General features: G+C 38.9%; 1 protein-coding gene across 3 annotated transcripts in view; it reads right to left on the bottom strand.

Annotated features, from left to right (window-relative positions):
• The window catches only part of fer (fer (fps/fes related) tyrosine kinase), a 36831-nt gene that overhangs the window by 9348 nt on the left and 2982 nt on the right, over positions 1-24501 (bottom strand). For all 3 annotated transcript variants that reach the window (XM_058382487.1, XM_058382489.1, XM_058382488.1), the window contains exons 2-17: positions 21078-21352; positions 20669-20842; positions 20389-20488; positions 15800-15983; positions 14004-14141; positions 13811-13930; positions 12919-13041; positions 11718-11907; positions 11213-11308; positions 10866-11069; positions 10524-10646; positions 10235-10291; positions 10005-10120; positions 9685-9779; positions 8555-8678; positions 517-671 (exon numbers count right to left, since the gene is read on the bottom strand). In XM_058382487.1, the coding sequence (XP_058238470.1) occupies positions 517-671; positions 8555-8678; positions 9685-9779; positions 10005-10120; positions 10235-10291; positions 10524-10646; positions 10866-11069; positions 11213-11308; positions 11718-11907; positions 12919-13041; positions 13811-13930; positions 14004-14141; positions 15800-15983; positions 20389-20488; positions 20669-20842; positions 21078-21287 (2209 nt within the window). In that variant the 5' untranslated portion in view covers positions 21288-21352. The remainder of the gene's footprint in view (positions 1-516; positions 672-8554; positions 8679-9684; positions 9780-10004; positions 10121-10234; positions 10292-10523; positions 10647-10865; positions 11070-11212; positions 11309-11717; positions 11908-12918; positions 13042-13810; positions 13931-14003; positions 14142-15799; positions 15984-20388; positions 20489-20668; positions 20843-21077; positions 21353-24501) is intronic.

The raw sequence follows: 24501 nt of genomic DNA, 5'->3' as shown, positions 1-24501 counted from the left end.
GTAAGTTGAGTAGAATACCTTGAACTGTGGGTCTACTTTTTCACATCTTTGTTATTTTAATTACTGATTTGAAGTGCAGACACTTGATCCTCCTTCCATACATTTTGAGTAAACATCTTCTAATAGAAAACGTCACCAAATAAATAATTAAATAGTTTTTATTGTTAAACACCACATTTTTAGATTGAATGGATTGTCTGCCACACAAGTCCCTGTGAATATACATATACTATATAAATGAAAATATTAGATTTAATACAAAACTATCATTTGTTACAGTCATAACTAATGTTAGAGCTGTACTGTTAAAGTAAATTCAAATCACATTCCGATTCAAGAATTCAATCACACTGTGGTATAAGCCATTCAGTAATTCAACTATCATTTGGATCACACTGCATGCCACATGGATGGTGCTTAAAATACCAATTTCATCACCTCCAATTTAAAATGCTGTCCCACTTCCCTGCAGACAAATGCTTGGGAGGAATTAGGAAATAAGACAAAGACCATTACCATAATTAAGTGCCTCTGGTGCAGTCCACTTGATAGGAATTTGCTTGAGACCAGATGATGAATAAACCCCATCGTCTTCCTGACGTGACATGCCAAAGTCACTAATTTTCAACAGGTTGTTCTCCCCCACCAGGCAGTTCCGTGCAGCTAGATCCCTGTAACAAAATACATCAACAGTGAGATGTTTGTGATTTTTTTTTCTCCCTACCCCTCCACAAATACAGACATTACCAGTTTCAGCATATGCAGGCATCAATTTACGGTATACTACAGTACAGGGCTGTAACAACTAAGCGACAAATATTAAAAATGAAAATAGTTTGCACCTAGGCATGCAGACTGTTTTTACAAACATTTGTGAAAGAATGGGTCGCTCTCAGGAGCTCAGTGAATTCCAGTGTGGAACTGTGATAGGATGCCACCTGTGCAACAAATCCAGTCGTGAAATTTCCTCGCTCCTAAATGTTCCACAGTCAACTGTCAGCTGTATTATAAGAACGTGGAAGTGTTTGGGAACGACAGCAACTCAGCCACGAAGTGGTAGGCCACGTAAACTGACGGAGCGGGGTCAGTGGATGCTGAGGCGCATAGTGCGAAGAGGTCGCCAACTTTCTGCAGAGTCAATTGCTACAGACCTCCAAACTTCATGTGGCCTTCAGATTAGCTCAAGAACAGTGCGCAGAGAGCTTCATGGAATGGGTTTCCATGGCCGAGCAGCTGCATTCAAGCCATACATCACCAAGTGCAATGCAAAGCGTCGGATGCAGTGGTGTAAAGCACGCCACCACTGGACTCTAGAGCAGTGGAGACGCGTTCTCTGGAGTGACGAATCACGCTTCTCCATCTGGCAATCTGATGGACAAGTCTGGGTTTGGCGGTTGCCAGGAGAACGGTACTTGTCTGACTGCATTGTGCCAAGTGTAAAGTTTGGTGGAGGGGGGATTATGGTGTGGGGTTGTTTTTCAGGAGCTGGGCTTGGCCCCTTAGTTCCACTGAAAGAAACTCTGAATGCTTCAGCATACCAAGACATTTTGGACAATTCCATGCTCCCAACTTTGTGGGAACAGTTTGGAGCTGGCCCCTTCCTCTTCCAACATGACTGTGCACCAGTGACCAAAGCAAGGTCCATAAAGACATGGATGACAGAGTCTGGTGTGGATGAACTTGACTGGCCTGCACAGAGTCCTGACCTCAACCCGATAGAACATCTTTGGGATGAATTAGAGCGGAGACTGAGAGCCAGGCCTTCTCGTCCAACATCAGTGTGTGACCTCACAAATGCGCTTCTGGAAGAATGGTCAAAAATTCCCATAAACACACTCCTAAATCTTGTGGACAACCTTCCCAGAAGAGTTGAAGCTGTTATAGCTGCAAAGGGTGGACCGACGTCATATTGAACCCTATGGATTAGGAATGGCATGTCACTTAAGTTCATATGCGAGTCAAGGCAGGTGAGCGAATACTTTTGACAATATAGTGTATTTGTATGTGTAATATTTCTATTTATTATCACTTGATTGTTGTCAGTGGGAAAAACAGTGGAAGCATGATGTACCTCCTAAAATCATGATTATTAGCACAAATGTATTGAGTTGTCCGTTTCACACATTTATTGTCATATTTTTTAAACACTACGCTACTGCCAGAAAACATTATCTTGTGTTACTGTGGCCAAACAGTTGGCAGTCTGTGTACAGGATATCAAGACTGAGATTGCATAAACAATTGAGAAAATGTTTTATTGTTACAAAACTTGTCATGCAGCATGTGCACTATGCAGCATAGTGCAGCATGTAGCCATGATAGATAAAGAAATTTGCTTGTAAGTAATTCGACAATTTTTTATTGTTGAGAAATGCTACGTATGTATTCACAATACATATTTTTAATATATTTTGGTGTGCCTTCAATATGCTTTCAGTTCATATCAATTCCAAAAAAACTGATTTGAATAAATCATGTTTTTAAATGCAGACAAATTATATGCTAGATATATATATTTGTATACAAATTTTATGCATATACCCAATATGTTGCATTTGGGTTAGGTTTAGCTCACTTTTACTCAAAAGTGGACTTGCCTTAATGGGTGTTGGCAGATTCCCTTGAATCAAAGATCCTGGAAAAAACTTCCACTATGTTTATGTTACACTAATTTTTCACCCTTCCATTTGATTTGTTTGGAGTCCCAGTAAAGTTTGAGTGTCTCATAGACAGAATACTCTGCCAGCACAACGCATATCCTGCTTATGTAGTTGATATGTTCATTTAAAGTACCAATTAAAGACTATGGCACTGGCTTTGAACTGCTGTCTAACATGGATTTGGCAAGAAATTCACTCAGAAATTATGCCGATTTATAAGTTGCTCAAAACCTCCTGGTTGCACACCTCCACTTGACTATATACAGTTGCAGAAAGGACATTATCATACTCTCTGGTGTCACCCAAATGATGATGGCTTCCCTGTTGAGTCTGGTTCCTCTGAAGGTTTCTTCCTCATATCACCTCACACACACACACACGTACAACCAAGATCTGATCTCAAAGGAGAACTGAACTGTGCTGGACATGGGCACACACACACAACACACACGCACAAAAAAGAACTGGACTGTGCTGGACATAGTCAGACACACACACACACACACAATAAATGTCCTGTTTGCATGCACGTCACTTTACATTTATATTTATAATAGTCCTGTTACATGTGTCACTTTAATAACTGCAATAACTGCAATCACTGTATACACTGTTCTTTCATTGTCTAACATTGTCTTGGTCTTTGCACAAAGTCGGCCTATATGTTGTTTGTCTTGTCTTCCTGTGCACTTCTGTTGTATGTCTTAAAGATTGCACCTAGTATAGTTTAATTTTAATTTTTAAATTATAGTTTAATTTTTTATCTCTACGTTTAGCTCTATGTTTGTCTGCATCACTGTACTTTGTCTGTGTTATGTGTAGCACCTCTGGTCTAGGAGGAACGTTGTTTCACTTCACTGTGTACTGCATCTGCTATATATGGTTGAAGTGACAATAAAGCTTCTTTGACTTTTGGCTTTGACTTTCTTCTTGCCACTGTTGCCTCAGGCTTGGTTAATTGGCATAAATATACTTTTAATTTGAAATTTAGCAAGATGAAGTTCCTCCAAATTAGATTGGATGCATTTCATTGCACACTGGCAGACAGAATGCTTCTGTAGACTTCTGACTTCATTCTCCATCATGACTTACATCATCAATAAAGATTTGAGAGCCCATTCCAGAAGCAGCCATGCAAGCCCAAGCCATGAACCTACCTTCACCTTGCCTGACTTGCTTGCTTGTTTTGGATCATTCATTGGAGCAGTCACTTTTCAGCACATTTTAATCTGAATCAACCACAAAAGTTCTGTAATCATGCATAGCACCATACTTGGTGGAAACCGAACATAGCATAACAACACAAACAACTCATATAAATGATCATCCAGTATGATGGTGAAGGGGTGATAATCTGGGCTAATTTTGCAGCCACAGTGCTTACAAAACTGACAGTAATTGAGACAACAATGAACTTCCCTTTACACAGGAATATTCTTGATACAAATGTGAGGCCTTCTGTGTAGTAGTTTACGTAAGCTAAAATGAAAGTTCAGACCTCAACACTATTGATATGCTATGGCAGGATCTTAGAGGAGAGCTGTGCAAAAAATTAATGCCCTCAAATATTAATGAACTGAAACAATGTGATAACAAGAGGTGGGCCAAAATATCTCCACAATGATGTGAGAGACTATAAAACTTCTACAGAAAATGTTTACTTCAATTTATTGGTGCTAGGGGTGCTAGCTATTGTTCTTCTAAATGTTGGTTTAATAAATAAAAATGTATAACCGAAGGAGGGTGCACCTTCTTTTTCTGTGACTACATACAATATATATATGGCTCACCAGTGAGCCAAACATTACAATGACCTTCCTAATATGTTGTTCATCCTCTGTGTACCACCAAGAGTGCTGTGACCCACTCTGCTGGATAGCACATATGTCCTGTGGCACCAACATTAACAGCAGATCCTTTAAGTCTGCAATTTAAGAGTTGGAGCTGCTGTGGATCAGACTTATTGTTTCAGCACATCCCATAGATGCTGTTGGATTAGGAACTGGGGAATTTGAAGGCTAGACAACACATTTAACTCTTTGTATGCAGAACTTGTTTTAATGCATGTCAATCGTGAAATTCAAAATTTTTAATTTAAATAAGAAAATTATAAATGTTATCAAATCCAAAAGCACCTGTTTTGTTGCCAGGCACTACGTGATGCAGTTCAGACCACATATGAACATACTGTACAATTTTTGTGTCAGCAATTCAATCTTAAACAATGACTGCTGAAATATGATTAGCAATGCAGCACCAAATTTCATACTTGTAACTCCTAAGAAGCACTTATTTGAACTTTTCTCTGTAGATGGATAATTATTCACATCCTGCTAAGTAGGACACTTACAAGCCCCCTGGCACATACCGTGATGGCCTCAGCAAGACTAAAAAAAGACTCTTTTCATAAAAAAGGGGAACACCTTTGATATTGAAGGCAATATTTATTTTGAAAACAGACCTGAAATTGTATTAGACTTTATGTGATTAAATAATAGTGTTTTCATGGCATTCATATGCATTTGCAATGGGAAATATTAAAAAGAACTTTACTACGAAACACCACCTGCACTAATAAAGAAATGTCTATAGCACACTCATCCTGCATCTTCGTGCAGTAGGATAGATGTAACATACCGCTGGTGGTGGGTTGTGTAGGATCCATGAGCAGCTTCTATCCAAAACCAGGGTAAAGGCGTAATTGAGTGATACAGGGAAAAAAGGTCAAAAACCGGGAAATCCAAGCCGCGAGGCAAACAAGTTCCAAAAGCACAAGCCGACAACACGTAATCCGAAAAACAGGCATTAAAGCCCAAAAACCAGTAAATCCAGCAGTCATAGCAGACAAATCCAGAACACTAAGACAAACTCGAAACGGTAATCCAAATGGAAATGGTCAAAGCACAAAAGACAATCAGAAAATGCTCACAATGGCAAAAGGCTCGGTACAGTGCCAAACACAATACTTCGAGTAGAACTGTTGTGAACTAGTACTGGCCCTGACTGACTCACCCAAGTTAAATGATCCGATTCTGCATGTTAACTCATGATTCATGAGTCCGAGGTCTATATTTCTCCTATGACTGCTACCGTGCTCATAGACTGATTCAGCGGACTCGCGGATCCAGTTCATTGACTGATTCAGCTGAAACTCTTACATTTAGTAGTCCATGGTCAGTGTGAAGTAGACCTACTGATCATGAGTCAGACTTGAGTTTCGTTAGCATACTCTGCACATTGTAGACTTTGTGATGATTTATCCAGTAATTTTTTATTTGATTGATTTTTTAATGCCATATTAGCTTCAGTGGCTATATTATGGCAAAAGTTTGGATATAGTTAAAACATAGTGTGATATTCGATAGGTAAGGTTACATTGATAAGCAAGATGGCAAGAACAGTTTATATAAGTTTTCTGAGGTTTACGCTTGTTAGGAAGTTCAGAATCTTGTACGGTGGAGCTGTCTTGAAGATATTTTCTAAAGTGTCTTCTGAATAAAATTTCTGCCTTATGGTGCTCAGGGCAGGACAGTGGAGTAAAATGTGTTTTATTGATGTAGGTATTTTGCAGGCTTGACATAGTGGTGGTTCTTCCCCTTTTAGCAGGTGGCCATGGGTGAGTCTTGTGTGGCCAATGCGGCTTATCCAGTAATATTGTAAGTAATATTCCATCCAGTAATAATTTAATTATATAATTTAATTAATCTCAGTCACAGTTTATGAGGCTATAATCTACAATTTTCAGATACATACTGAATTCACTGAAGTCAAATATGTCAAACAAGCAGTTGTATAGGCCAATACATGGTTCTGTGGCTTATTATGCTGCATCATCCCTGGTAGATTCAGAGCTTTTTCATTTATTAATCATTTCAATATTCACAGAAAAGTAAAAAGAATGGTAATAATACTGATGTTTTTTCATTAAAAGTCAGATTTGACCTGTTGTTGCAGTTTTGTTAGGGTTGGGGGGGTGTAATATTTGAACATTTGAAGTCAAATATTCTCATAATCAACAAGTACACAAACGTTAGATCAGTTTGTGGCCAATGTATTTCATGCACATTTGAGGGTTACAGTCCAGGCAAAGCTCACTGAGTGAAGGACATCAGGGAGTTTGTACAGGAAACAATGGCTATAAAAGAATCACTGACTCACTGACCCAAAAGGAATCACTGACTCGATTCATTTCAGTGAGTGACTCAACAAAACACGCGTCTTAAAAAGAATCGTTTTTACCACCACTACTGTGAACACGTTGCTGAAATGTTCCCAGAAAACCCGGAAGTGTTCTTCGTGGGTGGCAACAGAATTCAGGAGAGGGCTCCCTCTGGCAGGCAGGTGTCGCTGGTGACGTTACAATAGATTTATTCACTGGCTTTGCTTTGGCTGCATCGTAGCTTTATTCCTACTGCTGTCTAATGGATCTGCAATGTGTTTTCTTTATCCAAACTACCTCACTTTGTGCTTATAAATTTAAGCTTGTATAACATTTCCATTGTCTTGGTCTTGGTGCAAGCTGTATGTGAAATAGATTGATAAATGGCTGCATTGAACTGTGTGATGTGCATGGATGAGCAGAGGAACATAATTTGTCTGGGGAGTCACCGGAAAGGGGCGGGAGATCTGCAAGTTTGATTGGGATGAAATTTAAACAGGTTTATAGAGTTGATTGGATTTTATCAATTTTGTACATATTCTGTGAAACTTTAGATGAGCTACTCAGAGCGAAAGAGCAAAAGAGAAGCTCTGTGACCTAAACACAGATAGAAAGGTAGATTTTTGTCTGTATAAAACGAAATAAATTAAGAATTGTTAAAAAAAAAAGGTTTAATTTTACAAACAAAATGTCCTACTGGCTAAACTTTTTTTTTTTTTTAATAAATTTTTTACCAAAACACTGATTTTAGGACAAAGTTTCTGACCTGCAAAAAAAAGATCAAATGAAATATGAGCTGCATAGCATCATTTTAATCAGAAATGATAGTCATCTAATGTGCCCAAAATCTCTGACCTCTTTCTCTGACACTACAGATCATAATGGTGTTGTTTGAAAAAAAACCCCAAAAAAACAAGGAGTCTTTTTAACTCTTATAATGTGGTTGTGTAATCATATAACATACAACATACAAGTCCATACCATGGCGGTGGCTTTGAACTGCTGTTACTGCAATTGCCTTGCACTCATCATTGAAGCCATCAAACGTTCAGCAAGAAGAAATTTATATTAAAACTATAATGAAATCACACTGATGCTGATACTTATATATTGCTCCTGGTTATAAGTTCCTGGTTATAAAAATCCACTTGACTATATACAATTGTAAATAGGATGTCATTTAATCACACTCTCCAGTCGACTGCTAAAAGCACTGTACAAATAAAATTGAATTGAATTGAATAATGTGTTTTAGTAGTGTGATTGAGCTCTCGAGCCAGTGAGCTTTCTATATATTTTAAATGATTTGTGAAGAGTGCAATTGAATTAGATAATACAATTAACATAACCTTGGCATGTCATTTTTTATTCCAGATTTCTTCAATTTTACTAGGATAGTCTTTATCCATTTTCAGAATTCTTTAGCTAAAAGAAAGAGAGATGTTTAACCAGATCAGACCTAATTCAACATTCTACAAGCGAACAAACAAACAAGTAAATAAGTCAAGAAGGATCCGGAGTAAATAAAGCAAGCCTTTTCTCACAATAATTATGACCATTTCTATGAATTAAGCTGTGCATGGGCTCACCCACAATTATACTATGCAAATCATGTATGCAGCATTTTACCTTAGCTTTGTGAATAGGGTATGATTTGGATAAAGAGCCATGTTAAATGCTCAACTATTGATTTCATAGCTTCCTAGTTCTTTAGCTCCAATGTGGTGTTTCCTACCTGTGGATACAGTTCTTAAGCTCCAAGTAGGCCATTCCTGCAGCTGCATCTAGAGCAAACTTTAGCAACTGCTTTGTCTTGAGGTCTTCCTTCTTCTTCCTCAAGAAAGACAGAAAATCACCTCCTGACCAGGAAGCAAGTGTAAGGAAGGCAAATAAGTTGTACATTGTGTAAACAGGAAAATTTCCATCCAGATCCATGAATATTTGGATGCTGACAAAGCTATTTAATTACATTATTTTAGCTGTTTATCAAACCATTTGGCTGAATCTTAGCAAATAATATAGGGTTATACACATAAGAGTTCATCCTGCTGCTTTTGTGAAGTGGTCTGAAGTCCTGAATTTGTGCTCATTTTCACATTACATTTTATAGTTTTATTTTATAGTCTGGCAAGAAAATTGGCTCAAAAGTTTGGTATGTTGTTCATGTGCAAGGTATCAATTATGCAGTCTTCATGCATGAAAATGAGTTGAGTGACACCACACAATGTTTAAAATGTACAGAAATTCAAGAATTCAGACAGAGGGCATACACTTTTTCATAGCATTGTAATGACTTTACATGACTAATACCCATCATTCTGGTACAAGTGATCTTTGTCTCAACTGTCCACAGGATGTTTTTCTAAAATGGGCTGAATGACACAAATTTCTGAGCCTGACACAGTTGTACCTCTAAGTGGGCATTCTTGAACTCTTCTGTCATTTTTCACAGTTGCTTTTGAAGGACTTATGGTGTTCCTGGGATCATCTGATTAGTTTGATTTGTTTGTTCAGTTTAATGGCTTGCGTTACTCGTAGCGAAATTCAAATGTTGCATTCAGCTCTAGACCTGCTTACGTGCAAATGAAATAATGCAGGAATAACACAACTGGCCATAGAACAGCTGAGCAGGCAATTGTCCAGTTACTTTTAGTCCCTTATAACAAACATAAAAGTATGGTGTTTTTGTTTCTAACCCATTTATTACTTAGTTTTTCTCCTATACAGTATATTGTAGTAGACAGCTTAAAAAAAGAAAAAAGGAAAAAAACGGTACCAATGTCCAAATATATATGGACCTGATTGTATATATAGTTACTGTGAAGTTTCAGTTAATCATTTAGTTGGAAGACTGTAAGAGCATACCTGGCACAAGTTCCATCACTATATAAATCGGCTGTCTTTGCGTGCAGACTCCTATTAGCTTCACAATGTTTGGATGATCGTACTGTTTAAGGATCCTTAAGGACAAAATACATCCCATTCTGAGAATTAGCTGAATATTCAATGGACAGCATAGTACATTAAAGAATATAATGGAGCATAACCAAATAATACAGCAAACAAATAAAATACAGTGGAAAAAAGTTAGCATAACCTAATATGCATAATGCTGATAGTACAATTTTTTGTTTATTGTTAGCATCATTAGCCATTTTAGTGTAACTTTTCAGTAAGCCCATCACCTCGCCTCTGAAAGAAACTTGATCTTGAGGTCTTGTGGGAGATCCTCTTTACAAGTCTTCACAGCCACAGGTGTCTTATCCCTCAGCATTCCTTTGAACACCTCACCAAAATTGCCCTAAATCACAATTCATACCATGGTCACTTTTTGCATTTAGACCACATTAAAAAATGCCTAACAATCATTCAAATTTAATTATTAAAGGATATTAACTTGAAAACAAAAACTTACCTTTCCTAGAAGTTCTCCAAGAATGACATCCTCATGATTAAGAATCCATTTTTTATCCTTAAAAACAGTGCACACACAAAATGAGCCTCACTAGTTATGACTATAAGCAATAAGTATGAGTGTAACAGTAAGCCATGCTGAAAAAACACATTTACTCTTAACCTTTACAGATAATATTTTTCATGTTGAAAATATTAGTTAGGCAGAAATTCCATCAAGTTTCAAAATTGGGTAACATGTCTATCAATGCCTATATTAAGCTTAGAGAATCTGTGAAAAAATGTGTAACCTTCAAGACAGGATTTAAAAGCGTGACTCCAGACTTTTTAGTAATGACTTGCTTTGTAGAGTAATGGTGCTCAATCAACTGAGGAATGGTGGGAAATCCAGTGCCTTCAAAACGATACTGATTCTGCAAAGCAACAGAAATTGAAACTATGTCAAATGAATATCCAATGAAAAATGCAGAAAGAACCAGACAAACACCAAACTTTAGAGGTGGTTTTAGAAATGTTTCTAATGCTGAACTGTTGACAAGTACTGATGCAGTTAAATTGATGTTCTAAAAATAGGTTAATAAATATATTAAACCTGACAATGTATTTTACACCAATTGTTTGGCAGTACTCACGTCTGCAAACTGAATGATGAAGTGTCTGCACTGGGCATCTGAGAAGACAGAGAGTACATACTCGCCAGGCTTGCCGTGGCTTTCACGAACCAGGAAGTCTCCCTGCTGCTTAAGCAGCTCCTGGGCCTCTGTGCGTGGAATTGCCCCATGGTACCACTCCTGTTCCCCCAATGGCTTTTCACTGATGGCAATCACATCTATGAACTCGTTTGGGGTTGGGTGTATGTCATAGTTGGTGTAAAAAAAAGCGGAAAGTGAGTAAATTAGAGTGTGCTGGACCTGCCTTTTTTAAAAAAAAAATAAAATAAAATAAATAAATAAATAAATAAACAGGTCACAGTACTTACTGAGGATGAGCCCAGTACAGACTTTGGTGAACGAATTATGCCAGCAATAGAGTGGCGGAGGGTGTCAAACTTCGATATTCTGTCTTTACTTTTGTCCTGGTCCAAAAAAACCACAAAACCCCAAAACAAAACAAAAACAAACAAACAAAAAAACATTTCACCTCAGTGTATACATTTATCCTTGAAAACATTGTCTGATGTGCTGCCATGGAGCGTCACACAGGATACTAAAAAAGTGAGTTATACGATAGCTATTGCGTGCTATGGTATGAGGTATGTAATATATGAAATTAATACAGTCAACGTTGCACCAGGGAAGGGAGAGTTACTATTCATTTGAAATTCAAACTGACATACATTAACAAAGAGCAAAATATTTTCTTCTGTCCAGTGTGAACACAGTATTGGTTAATGCTATATACTGTAAGCAATTTTCAGAGAGTATTTGCTCACAAATTTCTAATTTGTTAATAAAATTAACCTAAAACAAATTTTTTAGATAGACCATTGAGTTGACAGATCGTGCATCCTCCTCATAATTGACCACAGTCGGAGGTTCCTTTCCTCCATTCTCCTGCATCTTGTGCTCCAGCATTTCCTTCTGGGAGCTCAGTTTGGCTTCTGAGCAGCGTAGGAGCTGCACCATCTGTTTTAATTCCTCCAGAGACTGCTTCTGACTTAGCAACAGCACCTTACTAAAAAAGAGACAATACTTTGTGTACACTTATTTTCACTTTTGTTTATTTGGCAAACATTTGTATGTAAAATGACTTAGAATTTAGGCAGAGTATGACAGAGCCACAACTAAGCAGTATACTAAGAGTATACTAACATTTGTCACAAAGCAGACAAAGTCCATATAATGAAATTGTATTCATAGCATTTAAAACAATAAATACTTAAAAACAAATACAACACAGTTTCTGCATCATGATGAAAATAATCTCAGAAGGTGATGTGAGAATCTGCAGTGTGTACCAAGCTGAGCAATTAATTCCACTGTTTCGAAATTACCTGTGAAAATAGACTAGTATACTAGATTCAGTACTATGCAGTGGAGGTATCACTCCAAGTAAATAAAAATAAGGATGGAATATAGTTGCTGAAGTCTGGTTTCATGCATGTGGGGAATAATATTATAAAACAAAGGATAAAACATTACATTACTCTTTACATTACTACATTACATTAAACATTATTCAGTTAATTGTGGTTGTGTGTGAGAAAGAGTGGGAAAGGAATTTATGCCTTCAGCTATACCTTTGAGGCATCCCCACAAACTATTGACTTACATACCTAAAGTACATTGTTTTAATAGCTTAAGAACATTTCATTTAAATCATTGTAATGCTTGCAAACCATGGGTCATATATAAGCACACAATGCATAATTACCACTCACCTTCTTGTAACTTATAGAGGGTGCAGCAGAGAAAAAAGCATGTTTTTTGAACAGCCAATATGGAGCAACAAGAAGGGCGGGTAATTTGTGGCTATTTAAACTGCGTCATCTATGCTGCCTGTTAAAAAGGAGTTGAGCTTACCCACCCTCCTCGTTGCTGCGTACTGGCTGTTCGAAAAACATTTGATCCTCTATGCACCCTGTTTTACAAAGACACTGTCAACATGCAATAAAAATGCAATGTTTTCTAAAAATCTAATGCAAAATGTCAAAAGTGCATATATGAGATTTAGTGCTCTACATACTCAGACTTTTTCTCACAGGTTTTGGCGTACTCTTCAATTTTGCTCTGCAGGTCTACCATAAGGTCCTCTTTACTGTGTAGACTCTTTTGGGTCAAGACAAGCTCCTCTGTTGTAGACTTTAGCCTTGAAAAAGTCACAATGAAAAATCTGCATTGATACTCTATGCCAACAAGGGATTAACGCTGACCATGGTTAAGTTATGAACACACACTTCTATTACTACATACATTATTGCTATGATAACCAGAAGCTTACATGTAGTTTTTTATACATGTAGTTACAATCTACATTTGGCTCCTTTTGGATCCATTCTCAATAACTACTGACTGTCAACCTATTGAATATCATCTACAGGCATGCATACTCTGAACATCTCCTGCCCATTCCCACTGTAATTTCTTTTGTAACAACCTGTAATATTTCCCAGTTAACACTCCAGTCAAACCAGTCAGACCAAATTTGAGTTTGCATAGTGAAAAGCCAGTTTAAAAAACATCCTTGAGGTGATTCTTAACTTTACAAAATAGAAAACCTTGGTAAAATTGTCATTGCCAAAAAAGGGGAGAGGTGGAAAATGGTATTATTAATGCTCTAATTGAAGTTGATTACATCAGCTATATGCAATTTCTGCTTGCTTTGCAGTTTTTTATTTCAATGTAAAATTCAAAAGGTCACACACACTCAAGTTTTCATTAGGTCCCAAAAGCCCCATGGTATTGCAAATCCCGTTTTACATGTCTATAGCAATCTCCCTTTAAAACCTTAATACATTTAATACCTAAATACCAAAGGAAAAAGAGGAAAGAGGGTTTGGTTGCTAAAAAAGCACAAAATATATCTAAAATTTGTTTAAACCTTTTCGTTCTCAAAATTAGAAGACACCTGAACTCACATTGCTTGTAAACTGTCTGCTGTCAAATTGTTCCATAGAATCTCATTAGCTTGAAGATTCTCCGTTTCCTCCAATAGTGAGACATCAAATTCTACATTAGGTTCATTGGTTTCAGGTGACCTAGGCAAAATAGCAGAAACATTAGGTTCATAAGCATTAACTAGGCTTTGTGTTTGTGAGTCTTTACACATACCTGTAAATGTCAATGAAGTTGTCATACTCAGATGCAGGATCGATTTGATCAATAGAGGTGTGTATTTCTTTATGGACCTTTACTATTTCATCTGTTAAGAGACTGGTGATTTCACTGTACTCCTCAAGTATCCCCTTTCTACAAGAGAAAAGATCATTATATAAAATCAGCATAGAATGTCTATACTGCCTACGGATAATGCATGCAAAATGAGACAAGAATAATATTACATGGAGTACACAGGACTAAATCTAAACGCTAAAATGTCTGAAAGACTGGAAACTGAAATCAGTAAACAACATATGTACATCAGTTAGGCATAACTTTATGACCACCTGCCTAATAATGTGTTGCTCCCCCTTTTGCTACCAAAACAGACCTGGCCTGACAAGGCATGACTCCACTAGGTCCCTGAAGGTGTGCTGTGGTATTTGGCACCAAGATGTTTGCAGCAGATCCTTTAAGTCCTGAAAGTTGGCGAGGTGGGGCCTCCATGGATCGGACTTGTTTGTCTAGGACATCCCACAGATGCTCGATTAAACTGAGATCTGGAGAATTTGGAGGCCAAACACCTCAAACCTCAAACTCATTGTTGTTCTCATCAAACCATTCCTAAACCATTTTTGCTTTGTGGCACAGTGCATTATCCTGCTGAAAGACGCCACAGCCATCAGGGAATACCATTTCCATGAAACGGTGTACGGTCGGCAACAGTGCTTAGGTAGGTGGTACATGTCAAAGTAACATCCACATGGATTGCAGAACCCAAGAATTCCCAGCAGAACATTGTCCAAAGCATGACACTCTGCCTCTGCCATCTTACCTTCTTCCCATAGTGAATCCTGGTGTTCCCCAGGTAAGAGACACACACGCACCTGGTCATCCACATAACGTAAAAGAAAACGTGATTCATCAGACCAGGCCACCTTCTTCCATGCTCCGTTGTCCAGTTCTAATGCTCAATGCTCATTGTTGCCGCCTTCAGCATTCCACAGGGATCAGCATGGGCACCCTGATTGGTCTGCAGCTATGTAGCCCCTTCCGCAAGAAACTATGATGCACTGTGTATTCTGACACCTTTCTATCATAAACAGCATTAACGTTTTTTGCAATTTGAGCAACAGTAGCTCGTCTGTTGGATCAGATCACACAGACCAGCCTTCGCTCCCCACATGCATCAGTGAGCCTTGGCTGCCCATGACCCTGTCACCGGTTCACCACTGTTTCTTCCTTGGAGCACTTTTGATATATACTGACCACTGCAGACCGGGAACACTCCCCAAGAGCTGCAGTTTTGAAGATGCTCTGATCCAGTCATGTAGCCATCTAAACTTGGCCCTTGTCAAACTCTTTGAGGACAAAATGTTCACTTGCTGCCTAATATATCCCACCCACTAGTGCTCATAATGTTATTCCTGATTCTTGTATACAGTAATATCAATTCTCAATTCTACCTTGAATAAAAATAATATGAAGAAAAATCATGACAAAAATCTAGTTCCATAAATATATGAGCTTGATTATAAAACGTATAACTGTATTAGTTTAAAGCACTCTTCACAACAAGCATTTCATTGTACAAATTTGAAGATGATAATTAGAAGATCTAATGTCCTAAGTCATTTAGTCTGAGCCCAGTTTAAATTTTACCATAATAACTGACAACTACTACCATCAATATCAACTTAATGATTAGGCTTCCCTGAACACAAATGACAAAAATGAATGAAAACAAACTTAAAAACCCATTTTGTAAGTGTGTGAGCTTTGTGCATTTTCTGATGTGCAAGACTCACAAGGCGCTGACCATTTCCTCTTGCATCTTTTGCAGAGAATCGAGCAGCAGGGGGAGTGTGTTTTCATGATAGTGCTCATGGTGCATCTGTGCACTGCGTACTGCCAGCACATACTGGTTGTGCAGATTGTGTAGCTTCATGGTGGCTTTGTCGTAACGCTCACGGGCCTTCTCTGGCTCCTTACCTGAAGAAAGCACCATTCAGTTTAAGTCTAGTGCATACAGTCACTGACTTTGGGACTATGTGCCCAGCTCAGTGACTACTGACTACCTTTTTCCATACAAAATGTGATAATCATATTATCAAAGATAAAAAGCTCTTGGATTTTCAGAACTTAAACATTAATCATGAAATTGTTTGAAAGCTCCAAACTGGTAGACTGATTAACTGATGTGTAAACAAGGTATTATAACTTTTGTCAATTGCCTAATGACAGAGACTAACACAAATACATAATGTTCTGTTGTACTTGGTAGCATTGGCATAAGTAGTGGAAAAGGCTTTACTGAGTCAACAAATGAATAAAGAAGGTACAATATAGCACTAGGGCTTATATAAAATAGTTTACACTAATAATTACAAAGTTAATCTAGCCATGGGGGTCATAGTCCAGTGACTTCTGTGCTGGTCCCAAGTGCGGAAAAATAGAGAGGTTTGCGTCAGGAAGGGCATCCGGTGTAAAACATTGCCAAATTTAATCATGCGAATTGTCAGTACTCTGAATTTCATACTAGATCAGTCGAGGCCCGGGTTAACAATGAATGCCATCTGTGCCATTGACCTACAGGGGACCGGTGGAAATTGGGCTACTGTTGGTCGAAGAAGTAGAAGAGGGAGGAGAGTGCATAGACAGAGAAAGAAGAGGAAAGGTAAGAGTGTAGGACTTTCCCTTATGACAGGGAAAGGTAGCGAGCTGGCTGATATGATGGAGAGATGGAATGTGGATATACTGTGTGTACAGGAGACCAGGTGGAAGGGTAGCAAGGCTTGTAGTATAGGAGCAGTATTCAAGCTGTTTTATTATGCTGTGGATAGTAAGAGAAATGGGGTAGGTGTGGTCCTGAAGGAGGAGTTTGTGAGGAATGTTCTGGAGGTGAAGAGAGTGTCAGAGGGGTGATGAGTCTGAAGTTAGAGACTGAGATAACGTGACCCACTGATGGAGATTGCTGCTTGAGTCTGAAGCTCCCAGACCCGGTGTCGATAAATCATTTGTTTAAGCTATTGTCTCTGCACAACTTTCTTATATTTCCTCCCTGAATCTTTTTACCTTTATGCGATGGCTAACACAAATACATTGTCTTCCCCAGAGGAAAAAAACGACTGAAAAAGCCCAATAACAAAGCGTTATGTGCTATGGTGGCTGACAAGCTAAAGCTACAGCTCAGCGTCGTTTGGGAAATTTTTAAGGAGGAATTTCAACCGTTAGCCGAAAGGACTGGATCTCTGGAGAAAGAGATGAGACTGATTAGTACTAATTTTGACAATATTCAGACGGCTGTTTGGAAAGTTTAGCAAGACCCAAAGATAAGCTAATCGTAGATATTCTACGAGACAAAATGGCGAGACTAGAAGTTAAAAGTCGCCAGTGTAACATCCATCTCATCAGTCTCGCAGAAGGAGAAGAGGGCAGCGATCCTTTAGGGTTCATGCAAACTCAACTACCCCTGTGGATCCCTTCACTTAAAAGCAAACTGATCGAAATAGACAGGGCACATTGTAAGGAGGAATGTCATGAGGAATTTGGACAGAAGTTGAGGCAGGCTCTGGGTGGTCAGGTAGTGATGTCAGATGACTGGGAAACTACAGCAGAAGTGATCAGGGAGACAGGAAGAAAGGTGCTGGGTGTGTCATCTGGAAGGAGCAAAGAAGATTAGGAGACTTGGTGGGGGAATGAGGAAGTTCAGGATAGTATTCAGAGGAAGAGGTCAGCCAAGAAGAAGTGGGACATGGACAGGACTGAAGAGAATATACAGGAGTTACAGAGTGAAGAGGGAGGCCAAGCAGAAGGCATTGTTGTACACTAGGTTAGACACTAGAGATGGAGAGAAGGATTTGTACAAATTAGCTAGGCAGAGGGATCAAGATGGGAAGGATGTGCAGCAAGTTAGAGTTATTAATGATAGAAATAAAAAGGTGCTCATAAGTGAGGAGAGTGTACAGAGGAGATGGAAGGAGTACTTTGAAGAGCTGATGAATGAGGAAAATGAGAGGGAAAAAAGAGTAGAAGGGGTGAACTCTGTGGAACAGAAAGTAGATAAGATTAGAAAGGATGAAGTCAGGAAGGCTTTGAAGAGGAGGAAAAGTGGAAAGGCAGTTGGTCCTGATGTCATCCCAGTGAATGTCTGGAAGTGTCTAGGAGAGGCAGCAGTGGAATTTTTAACTAGTTTATTTAACAGGGTTTTAGAAAGTGAGAAGATGCCTGAGGAATGGAGAAGAAGTGTATTAGTGCCGATCTTTAAGAATAAGGGTGACATGCAGAGTTGCAGCAACTATAGGGGGATAAAGTTGATGAGCCATACAATGGAGCTATGGGAAAGAGTAGTGGAAACTAGGTTAAAGAAGGTAGTGGAAATTTGTAGGGGTGCTCCGATCAGGATTTTTGGGGCTGATCACCGGTCTCCGATCACTAAAAGCTGTATCGACCAATACCGATAACATTTCTAATTTGGTCTATTTGAAGCCTTATCATATAGCATTATTTATTAAACTATATTTAACAATAATGTAAATTAAGCATTGAAATTACAAGAAGAGGAATATCATGAATTGATAACTGTATTTATTATTGGCAAGCATGTCAACTTAAAACATAGCAGCCTGTGCTTGGTTAGTAATTGGGAACAGCTTAGAGCTGGACAAATACAACTTTCCTATAGATTATATAAAAATAAATTAAATAACAGACAGAACAAACAGAGTCTACCTAGAAATTAACTGATGTTATGTTGTCCTTCATAAGGCTGTCGACATATGTAAACACTGTTTGGTATAACTCAGGGGTGTTTCTAGGATTTGAAAACATCAGGGGCTGTCTGTTCTGGCCCATTGTTCACCTAAGTCATGTCTGTATTTTAACTTAAATACTGCATTAGTTGTAATAGAAAGTCATGATGTTCAGACTGTAATGTCTTAGTGCTTTAACAGTTTATATTTTATTTAGATCTATCTTTAGGATTATTTAATTTAAGGCTTTTGTACATCTTATGTATGGAATAATATTCAAAAGGGTCCTATATGTCAGGGGTTTTCAGAATCAAAGACAGTGGGCCTCCTTTTTGACACAACATACTTTTGTTAGCCGACTTTTATCATCTGTGTTAACATTAAATATTCAAACCTAGGCTATAATCTCAATAATAAGATTGTTGTGTTTTCTGACAGTTTTTTAATTGGCATTGCGGTCAAGGTCTGTAAGGTATTTTAGTCACGTGACGTGAAAGCAGCGCTCTGCAGACCGACAGGTGTATGACATTAAAGTATCGCGAGAGCGGTTCTAGAGCATATTCCAGCGCACACTCTCGCTGTATTTTGACCTGTGTGTGTGTGTGTGAGAGCATGTGTGGAGAGAGATGTTAGTCAAAATCATGCACAGCTGAGTGAGTGGTGCTTGAGTTGCTGAACTCTCCCACTATCTCTTAGCACTAGCCAACTTTGAAAACTGCTCATATTCCTTTATGTGACTAACCTTCAACTGTCTGATGAGGTTCGTGATTCCCGCCTCGTGGAATTTGGTTGTTACACAGGTTGCAGATGGCTAATGTATTGTCTTTTTCACACACTAAGAGAATTGCCAGACCGGTGAAGCCATTTTAGCAGCGCGTAAAAAAAAAAAAAAATTGCGTCACTGATCGGCTTTTCTAGATTGGCTATTATTGAGACCGCTGATCAAACTTCCCAAAGCAATTATTGGCCGATTATGATCGGTGACCGATCAATCGGAGCACTCCTAGAAATTTGTGAGCAGCAGTATGGCTTCATGCCCAGAAAGAGCACAACAGATGCAATTTTTGCTCTGAGAATTTTGATGAAGTATAGGGATGGTCAGAGAGAGTTGCACTGTGTGTTTGTAGACTTGGAGAAAGCATATGACAGGGTGCCAAGAGAAGATCTGTATGAGGAAGTCAGGAGTAACAGAGAAGTATGTCAGAGTGGTGCAGGACACATATGAGAGGAGCAGGACAGTGGTGAGGTGTGCTGCAGGTCAGACAGAGGAGTTCAAAATGGAGGTGGGACTGCATCAGGGATCGGCTCTGAGCCCCTTCCTGTTTGCTATGGTGATGGACCAGTTGTCAGAGGAGGTCAGACAGGAGTCTCCTTGGACAATGATGTTTGCAGATGACATTATGATCTGCAGTGAGAGCAGGGAGCAGGTGGAGGTTTGTGCTGAAGAGAAGAGGAATGAAAGGGAAGGAAGTGGAACAGTAAGATTACAGGATGAAGAGGTGAAGAAAGTACAGGAGATATAGCTAGTGGGTGCAAGTGTTGAGGATGCAAAAGATAGGGATAGGTGGAGAGAGATGATTCGCTGTGGCGACCACTGAAAGGAAAAGCCGAAAGAAGAAGAAGAAGAAGAATTACAAAGTTCTTACCTTTTAGAATGGCCTCCCTGTATTTCTCTTTGGCACTATGAGCATCTTTGGTTAATTGTCTGTATGTACCTTTCAGCTTTTCAATGTCAGTTTTTGTAACCTGAAAACAATAAAATCATGTGTCTTGATCTTAGTATTCCTTTATCACCTGCATCAAAGGCTTAAATCAGAGTATCACATATGGAAAAAACACTTTGATAATAATGCAGAATATTTTAAGTTTTATAAGTTTGATATTTTTTATTCCAACAATTAGATTAGATAGTAAATATACACTTGCCTTGTTCAGTTCAAATTCAATCTGTTGGTGTATACTCTGGTAGCTTCTCTTCACCTGCTGCTTGTCTTTGATCATCATGGTGAGACGATGCAGTGGGCCAGAATTTAGCTCTTCAGCATGAGACTTCATGATCTTACTAAGCTGTTCTGTCTGCTGTACCATCTGAGTCCATGACTACCATGACACAAATACCAGAGTCAGTTCTAACACAATGAATTATTCTATACCACATGAGCAACCACATTATGTTTACTTTAGTCTAAGCAAGGAGCAATTTTGCTATACATCCTGCTTCTTCAATAAATTTTACTACAATAATGTAATGAACATAAATACACATTTTTGCCAATGACACCCTTCACCTTTAATACAATAAAGTCAACATGTCAAATTAGAAAGCAATAGTCACCTTGGAGACAGTGCTAATGTAGTGGATCTGTGAGGAGTTGTCTTGCTTATCCACCTGCTGGCTAATGTTGAGGAGGAGTGAAGCATACTCCTTGTCACTCTTGACACGAAGAGTCATGAAGCGCTTCACTGTTTCTAGAAGCTTCAGCTCCCAATCCTGCAGTCTGATTAGGCCCTCATGGGAGTTTCTCAGGTCCTGACCAAACCCCATCTCACCAGGAATCCAGGTAATCTCTCACTCACTAGGAGGCTGCCTTCAAGTGTGCATTTCTTGTACTATAAAGTTGAGAGGGAGCAATAAATAAAAGCCAAGTGATACATGTAAGTCAATTAGCATATGAATAAACTAACACTGAAGAGTTTTAATAAATGAAAAAAATATTTTAGCATTTTCTAAAAGTGGTGGAAAGTAATGAGAAAAACAAAACAGCAGGGATATTGGTCTCCATATCTGCAGGCAATGGTAGATGAATTCTTTCAACAATGCAAAGAAACATCAGCCACAATGTGCCACATATCAGTACCAGAAGGACCATTCAAGCATCTGGTAAAAAAAAATGATGTGGATAGGATATAGTTGGTTCAAGGCAAAAGATATAGAAATTGAATTCATTGCTGGCAGTGGATCAGATTCATCCAGAAAACAGTAAAGTACTCCAATATCTGAGAATAAAACAAAGAGTAGGATGTGTTTATCATCCACAATCACATGGATTGGTGAAAATGGTAAATAGTATTAAAGGCCAATCAAAATAAAATATGAGTTAGCACAAAACAACTGGGTTGAAGTTTTGTCTCTTACACTAATAAGTGATCGCATACAAATTCAAACAGAAATATGCATCTAACACAGCATGAGATGCTTATGGGTTAACAGTCAGAAATGGCACTTCAGGCCTATTTTCAACAACTAACTGCCATAAAAAATTTATAAAAAAAAAAATCAATTTATACAAAAGAGAAAAGAACCAAGATTTGAACCACTGTACCCGAGTCCCTAAACCAGGACCTAGAGAACAACAAGAAGAAGAACAGGCTACTGATACTTCTAAAGAAAGTTAAGAAGAACTAAAAAAAGGATCATTTGAAGGTGAGAGAGAAACAGAAAACTGCCTACCTCATGGTGTTGAAAGAGACAGGGTTGAACAAAAGTCTATCCCTAAAGAACAAGGGGACAGAAGTGAGGAGTAAGAGCACCTGAGCCTTACAGTGGCAAACCTATTGCAGCTGAGCCTGCAGACCCTGGCATCTCCACTAGCCTTCAAGCATAGTTCCCTATAAATTACTTTTCAACCCCTGGTACAAACAACAGAAGTAGCAGATTCCTTCTGGCTCTGTGGGGAAGACACTTAAGAGCCACTTTAGCCAAGAGATGGACAGGAACATGTGGACAGAATAAACCAAGCATTTGAAAAACACTCTACAGACCTACTCAAAATGACATAAAATGGAAGCACAATAATTAAGTGTAAAGTTTAGTAGAAGGTGTGGGGTTGTTTTTCAGGGGCTGGGGTTGGCCCCTTAGTTCCAGTGAAAGGAACAGTGGAGTAAAGCATGCCGCCACTGGACTCTAGAGCAGTGGAGAGGTTCTCTGGAGTGAGGAATCACGCTTCCCGCTCTGGTAATCTGATAAACGAGTCTGGTTTTGGCGGTTGCCAAGAGAACGGTACTTGCTGACTGCATTGTGCCAAGTGTAAAGTTTAGTAGAAGGGGGACTATGGTGTGGGGTTGTTTTTCAGGGGCTGGGGTTGGCCCCTTAGTTCCAGTGAAAGGAACTCTTAATGTTTCAGCATACCAAGACATTTTGGACAATTTCATGCTCTCAACTTTTTGGGAACAGTTTTGGAATAGCCCCTTCCTGTTCCAACATGACTGTGCATCAGTGGAAAAAGCAATGTCAATAAAGGCACGGATGAGCAAGTTTGGTGTGGAAGAACTTGACTAGCCTGCACATAGTCCTGACTTCAACCCAATAGAACACCTTCGGGATAAATTTGAGTGGAGACTGCGAGCCAGGCCTTTCTTGTCTAACATCAGTGCCTGACCTCACAAATGTGCTTTCACAGAAATGGTCAAGAATTCCCATAAAAACACACACCTAAACCTTTTGAAAAGCCTTCCCAGAAGAGTTATAGTTGCTAAGGGCAGGCCAACTCCATATTAAACCCTTAGGATTAAGAATGGGATATCATTAAAGTTCATGTGCATGTAAAGGCAGACGTCCCAAAACTTTTGGCAATATAGTGTACTTTGAACATGGTCGTGGTGGTAATTGAGCCCAGGCGTGCAATCAGTAACTGGGCGAACATGAGAGTGTTTGCAATGGAGGGGCTATGTTGTAGTCCTTGGTGGCCATGTTTGTAACGTTCTAACTTCATTTGGTAGTCTTTATCATCCTGGAAAAAAAAAGCCACTGGATGGAGTTTGGGCTTCTCCCTGAACTGCTGAGAGAGCACAACCTCATCTCCTATCTGTGCAAGTCCAAGAAGCATTGAAGCTCTGGTACACTGGAGAGGACTGGCTACTTTGACTACAAACCCTGGAAAACCTCTTGTCATGCTCCTTGGCTGTCAGATGTTTTGTGCAGGAAGATCAGTGAAGAAAAAGTGGAAGAAATCACTACTCAACACAGACTTTGCAACTTACTGTGTATGCCCGTCCAAATTCTCCTCGGACGTGACTTCTGCCAAAACTGCCTTCTACAAGGAAAAGCTTGAAGCTTCTGCTCAGGATCTTTGAAAACTCCACCAACGTTTTCTCACTGCTCAACCCCCCAGACCTTCACTTGCCATGACTACCGCTACATTACAACAGCCAGGATTCTTCTACTACTTCACAGTCACATCTCTCAACCCTTGCAACATTAGAGATCCTACAATTCATCCTATCCTACAATCCTACCACCGGATCTAATCCCTTCCACTATACTCCAGAGCAACCTGCAAGACCTCCTGCTATTCATCACTTTTCTCTTTTCTTTTTTTAATTATTGAACGCACTGTTCACAATCAACTGTCTGTCTATCTCTCAAGTCAAGAAGCTATTATTGTCATTTCAACCATATATAGCTGACGCAGTACATAAGTGAAATAAATCAATGTTTCTCCAGGACCACAGAGCTACATAATACACAGAGCTAAGGACTGAAAAGTAAATTGTCCTAGCCACATAAAGTGCATAGGGTGCAACTTAGTGCAAACAGTGCAAGACAAAAGACCGTGGACAGACAATACAATACAAGACATAAAATAGGCGACTAGTGTACAGTCTGTAATTGACCATTTTGCAAATAAGCAAATGTAAACAATAAGATGATTATTTTAAACATATGTAAACATACAATAGCAGCAGGCGATGGCACCAATTAAATATAGATTTGCAAAAACAGCATTGAAATGAGTGTGCAAAACAGTGTATCAAGTGTT

This window comes from Hemibagrus wyckioides, linkage group LG28 (genome assembly GCF_019097595.1).
Source record: "Hemibagrus wyckioides isolate EC202008001 linkage group LG28, SWU_Hwy_1.0, whole genome shotgun sequence".
Lineage (NCBI taxonomy): Eukaryota > Metazoa > Chordata > Actinopteri > Siluriformes > Bagridae > Hemibagrus > Hemibagrus wyckioides.
This window is presented reverse-complemented; position numbering and strand designations above follow the sequence as displayed.